The sequence below is a fragment of the Haliaeetus leucocephalus genome, unplaced genomic scaffold (genome assembly GCF_000737465.1).
Source record: "Haliaeetus leucocephalus isolate CR32 unplaced genomic scaffold, Haliaeetus_leucocephalus-4.0 Scaffold932, whole genome shotgun sequence".
NCBI lineage: Eukaryota > Metazoa > Chordata > Aves > Accipitriformes > Accipitridae > Haliaeetus > Haliaeetus leucocephalus.
The window spans coordinates 3045096-3051095 of record NW_010973368.1 but is presented as its reverse complement, the minus strand read 5'-3'; the positions used below and the strand labels follow the sequence as shown (position 1 = coordinate 3051095).

The window sequence follows — 6000 nt, the reverse complement described above, 5'->3', positions numbered from 1 at the left end:
GACAGTAAAAAAACTTAGTAATAGTTCTGCAAGGTTCTGGTGGTGCTGAAGCATCACGTAGCTATGACTCCTTCTGCCCATGCCATCAAAAAACCCATATACACATCTTCAATAAAACACTACCCCCCACACTATCAGTTTTGAAGAGTGAGGGTAGAGTTGCTCTGTGTTTCCACTTCCAGCTCCCTCCCACTGCAGTGGTAGGTCTAACTGCTATTCTGCAAAGCTGGGACAGCTGAAAGATTACATACTCTGTTAATGACCTCATAGGTATGTAGTAGGGAATGATAGTAATTCCTCTTCACTTCAACTGCTTCTATAGTACTGTGTTAACAGTGACATTGCCTTCATTTTCAGTAGACTTTTATTACCTGTTTCAATTTGTTTTCACATTCTATTCATAAAGCAGCAAACATCACTTTTGGCATGCAGAGAGATTCCCTGTACAGCTAAACAAGGACAAAGCAGCTGGACTTTTAAAATACAGTTCACATGACAATTTTATACACCTCTGAAGAGATTACTCAAGTTAGAAATACTTAAATTAAAATGGCTATCGTACAATGGAAATCACTTATTCACAATATTCATACTTATTTAATTCTTTATTTACAAAATACTATCCTGAGAATTTTCTATTAAGCTTCAATTTGAGCAAAGTAGTTTATATATACCTAAGTAACAATGGTTACTTAACACAAGGGAAAATGCCTTTAGGAGAGTACAGAAATGCTTCATTGCTCAAATATCTCTGTCAAGTCTCCTGCTTTGGTTCTGGTTGTTCTACAGCTGATGGATTTAGCTGAGGTGGCTCAACTCTATTTTCAGGAGGAGGGGGTGGAGGCAAAAATCCAGGTCGTTGAGGTGGATAGTGAGGATAAGATCTCATTGGAAATGGATTTCTTACTGCAGGAGAATCAGAGTGGTCCAAGTTAATATCAATCACAACAGTAAACACATATACCTGCTCCTCCTACCCCATATATGGCCTGCCTAAATAGAAGTCACAAAGTAGACCCAGGTTAAGTGTTATGCTCCAAGGAGACAAAGATGCTAAGGAGGAGGACAAAACGATCACTTTTCTCAGAAGTTACCTGTGACAGGCTCACAGCAGCAGCCAGTCACTGTCTGTTAATGGGCTGCTGCTGCCACCATCACCTTTGGTCTGCTGTAGCAGCCCTTGGCTGTCATACTTTACAGATCCTTTAGAAGATAAATGGCTTAGTTCTTCACAGGTTAATCACAGAACAGCAGGAGGCAGAAAGAAGCCCTTCAGTTTGGTACTTAGATCTTGCTCCACTAATGCAAGCTAACACAAGCTCCAAGGAAAAACAATTAACAGGTATGTCCCAAATGCATACCTTTGCATGGACACTAGCATACCTCAAAGATAAAGGGTGAAGCTAAGATTTATATATGATGCAACCTCGTAGGAGGAAAAGGATTAAGGTAAGCACTACTTGCTTTCCTACCCCAAAAAAGAACCCTTTAAATCCTGAACAGTATGTGTATGCGTATTTTCCAGCCAAAGCTAGTATTTGTAAAAACATTGTCAATAGGAGCAATTGTGAAAAAGAAAGTGTACAATGCCATTAACCTTAATCAGAAAAGATGCTCCCTGTTAGTTGAATTGAGAAGTAGTATTCAAATAAAGATGTAGATATTCACCCAGTGTGGTAACTCGCTACCTGCACAAAGCACTTATGTTCATCAACTTAAAATAAATGCTGGCAAAAGCTACGTACTTGGCAGTGGAGGGCGTGGAAGCCCAAAGTCTCGTACTGGAAAACATTCACGTGGTCCATACATGCCAGCAGGAGGAGGGGGAGGAAAAGGAGGTCCTCGTCTCATGAAAGGTGCTCTAGGATCCACAGGCATCAACGGTGGTCTGACTGGAGGGAAAGGTGGAGGAGCAAACCCTGAACTGATGGCTTCACTTTCAGATGTCAGCGATGGATCAGGTAGCGAGTTCTGCAATACAGTGAAAACAGGGAAGTTAGCTTAGGGAAAGGGATGAGGAGAGGCAACATCTCCAATCCCATCAGACCCACTTTGATGTAGACTGTCGCACTAGCTAACAGCTAGTTCCAACTCTGCCTTAGCTACAGCATAATTGTGAGCAAGGCTATCTATGTGCACTGACCATCAGCTTGACCATAGTTTCATCTTTTGTGTTACAATTAGTTTTCAGCAGGGGTTATATTAGTCATACATAAAAATCAATTCACAAGATAGTAAGTGCTGTGATAACGTAAAAATAATTTTATAATTTGGATGGCACAGTGCAATATAACATGACCAATGCACTAGAGACAAATTTTCCTAAACATTTTACAGAAAATTAAAGCTTCTTTAAATCAAGTGTCTGTTTGGCTACTTACACTAAGGTTAGAATGGTCTTTCATCCCATTTCCACTTGGTTCTGTTCGTGGGCTATTTTCTGAAGATGTTTGTCCATCTGTAAGCAAAAGTTAAACAAGTTATTCAGTGCTGACCTCCTTTTTTCCACCACTGATTTCAGTATTTTTTCTGAAATCAGGATATATAGGCAAGGGGGAAAAAAAAAAAAAAAAAAAAAGTATTGCTGTACCAAGCAACTGTTCTGCAGGCAGACCGAAAGACAACAGAGGAACACAAAGCTATGTTTAAGTATCTTCTCCAACTTCTGTACAGATTGCATATGCATTACAAGGTTGCAGCTTTTACCAAAGTTTCTTGTATACAAGTAAGCCTTTTTCTTCTATTTTAGTTTTGGGTTTTTTTTTAGAAGTTACAAGTCCATTTTCCTAGCGATACATAATATTACTGTAGCAGTTCCCTTGTTCCCCTCCCTCCTGCTAATTCTTTCTTTGCTAAGTCCCACTCTAGGACTGACTGCACTATGATACGCTCTTGGCATAGAGCTTAACAGCAATCCTATTCAATTCTGACAAAAACTGATTCCTTCCTTAGTTGCTAAACATTAAGGACACTTTCAGAACTGCATCATTTCTGGATAAGCATTCAGAAATGAGAATAATCATCCTCATATTTGCTATACTCACTTTATAAATTAAGAGATAAATAGGAACTTCAGTGTTTTTACCTTTATACATCCCTGAGAACAAGTATTTTCAGTAACAACTGAAGAAAATTATTAAAGGGAATTGTCAGAGGAGAATCTGACTGGATATAAATATACTACAAATATATACACTAAAGGTACTCCTTTCTTAAAAAACAAAAACAAACAAACAAAACAACCAACAAACCCAAAACAACAAACAAACAAAAAGAACAACCAAAAAACCCACCCCCCTCCAAGATTTGAAAAATACTGCTTTCTTACACGTCTGCCTGGATTAAAGACAATAATACTAAAAAGCACAAGACTGAAACCATAATTCTCACACATCACAGATTTTTCATCTACATGTTGTATCTCTTCTTTGAAGAAAACAAAGCTCTTTTCTCAACGAACAGATAGGTCTTTTCCAAAAATCTAAATTACTTGTCATTTCAAGCAGGCCCTGCCTTTGCTGAAGATACAGTTACTTAACAATCTGAAGCATTTCAACTGCTTGTGTCATACACGGAATATTCATGCCTTGATACTTAGGTTGCATAACCCTTTGCATTTTAAATCCCTGTAAAGTTGCTCACAAACTGTGTCAAGCTTTAACCCTTCTTTCTGACCAGAAGTTTGCTGCTCCAGGTACCTGCCTCAAGTTGAAATTTCATTTTTGTAGAGTTAGTCACCCCAGCTTAGGAAAATGCCTATTATTTTGTTCACTTTAAATAACATTTTGATCATCTTGCTTATTCACTCTTTGGAGCTGGAGCCTGGATTCAGTACTGTGAGACATGTTGCTGTTCTGAAGTCACATGGCATGTGCTGGATGGGGTAGGTTCTTTTTCTTTCAATTTGTTGGAGTTTTTTTGCTATTTTTACAAATACTCACCCAAGTCTAGTGAAATTACATGCCTCTAAAAAGCAAGATTCACATATGCTTCATGACCTGCTAAATGCTGGCACCAAGGTTATCCAAAACCCTGTTTCCATTAAGTAAGTTTTGAACTGCCCAAGAACTGAATACAGCTTTTTTTTTTTTTTTTTAATTGTTGCTTGCCAGCAGCTGAAGAAAAGGGTAAAAATGGATGCAACAAGTGACTGCAAAGACAGTGTACCTCTCCTGTCCTTCAGTCAGCATTCAGGTGCTAGAAGAAAGACCTCAGTGGAACACAAACTATTAGAAAGCAGAAGTGAAACAAAGAGAGGCTTGGGAAAGAGGGTAGGAAGGTTGAGTGGCTGTACAGGAACAGAATTGTCTTCCAGTAGAGAAAAATTCCCTGTAAAACCTGAACCTTCAACCTGAAACAGAATTCAGCATTCCCAGTTCTCACATTACACACCAAGTAACAAAGGTTCTCTCTCCTATTGCCAGAAACTGGGCAACAAAGATGGTAACTTACTACTAATCATAGGAGTAACTGAATACCAGGTGGCAAAGTTTCTGTTGTGAGTTTAATGACTTCAGCCTAGCTGATCAATCAGACACATGTGATTTACTAGGCATTAAATAAGGATGAAAACTGCTTAATAAGTATTAGGGCTTTAAGCTCTTAAACTGTTTCAGTGATGAGGTTTAAGTCACCAAAACTTTACCTCTGAGCTTCTGGCTGTTGCTAAGTATCACAAACTACAATTTATGTAATTGGCCAGTTTAAAACAAATGGTACTTGGGTCAGTGAAATGTGTGATTAAGTTGGGGGCAACTGCACTGTGAACTACAAAAAGCTGCAAGTATGGTAATTAGTTTGAAGGAGGAGACCTCAGGACCTTCTACTACTTCAGTACACAAAGCCAGCAGATATTTGAAAATTTTGCTGTTATTCTTTTGGTCTTATTGACTCTAACTCTTTCTAACTTTACCAAATATGGCATGGCAATGCAAGTGTGGGTTTGTGATATTTTAAAGCTGTAGTGAGCCTCATGGGAGGGGCCAAAACAGACTCAAGGCCAATCCTGAATGGTTAACATACAGAACAGTGAAGGTGGACAAAAAAATACCTCATGACTACCATTCACTGAATCCCATCCACCTGACAAAAGAAACTGCTGTTGTTGATAAGAGGGAAAGGCTAGCAGGTGTTAAAATGTTTTTACACAATGGAACATCAGGTCTGTGGTAGCTATAAAGTTGTCGTCTTACCAAGGCTACTACACATAGTCGACTTACACTGAGATTCTCCATTTGATAGTATCAAGGAAGCAATTCCCACCTGTTTTATCAAAAGACTGCACATTATAAGTTCGTAGTTCTGCTGGTCCAGAAAGTCTTCCAGTATTTGGAGGATTAGGGAAAAATCTTTCTTGTCTTCGAGGAGGAAGAACTGGATCAGTGTAAGGCTCACCTAACATTGAAGAGATCACAAAACAGGTCAATGAAGATTTATTCCCCCCATTCCATATAATTTTACACCAGCAAAATACTCCGGATATCTTATGCTCTTGTAAATATCCAAAGTGACTATTAACCAGGATGAGAAAACAAATTTCAAAAAACCCCAAACATAGGAATCCCACCAAGTATGTACTATAACTTATGTTTCTAAGGAGCTGCAAAAGAGAAAGTTCATTGATTTTTGGTTTAACATACAGTAGAATTTTGAAAGTTATGATTGCCTAAGTCATAAACAGCAGGGCTTTGAAACAAAGGTTCAGCATAGCGATGAAGGTCAAAGGCAAAATAAGGTACTATACATTTTAAGCCATTCTTAGATGAGTGCTGTTTTCTGTTATGCTTCATAGTGCTGTAATGTGTTTCCACCAACTTCCTTGCATCAGATCTAGCAATCAATCATGCAGCTACAAGACAAACTGTATCAGTGAAATCAAAGAGCAAAAATGGGGTAAGAACAAAGCTCAAGGAAACAAGACAACCTCTCTGCATTATCCTGTCAATAGATCAGATCTGGAAAATTATAAGCTGCATCCTGAGTGGACTTTGAGTTTTATAA

The 6000-nt window shown here is 38.5% G+C and overlaps 1 protein-coding gene across 5 annotated transcripts in view; it reads right to left on the bottom strand.

Moving 5' to 3' along the window:
- Positions 1-594: 594 nt before the first annotated feature.
- Positions 595-6000, bottom strand: part of CTAGE5 (CTAGE family, member 5) — a 29508-nt gene continuing 24102 nt past the window's right edge. For all 5 annotated transcript variants that reach the window (XM_010583680.1, XM_010583677.1, XM_010583679.1 and 2 more), the window contains 4 exons: positions 5263-5394; positions 2382-2458; positions 1746-1971; positions 595-906 (listed from right to left, as the gene is read on the bottom strand). In XM_010583680.1, coding sequence (XP_010581982.1) covers positions 755-906; positions 1746-1971; positions 2382-2458; positions 5263-5394 — 587 coding nt within the window. In that variant the 3' untranslated portion in view covers positions 595-754. The remainder of the gene's footprint in view (positions 907-1745; positions 1972-2381; positions 2459-5262; positions 5395-6000) is intronic.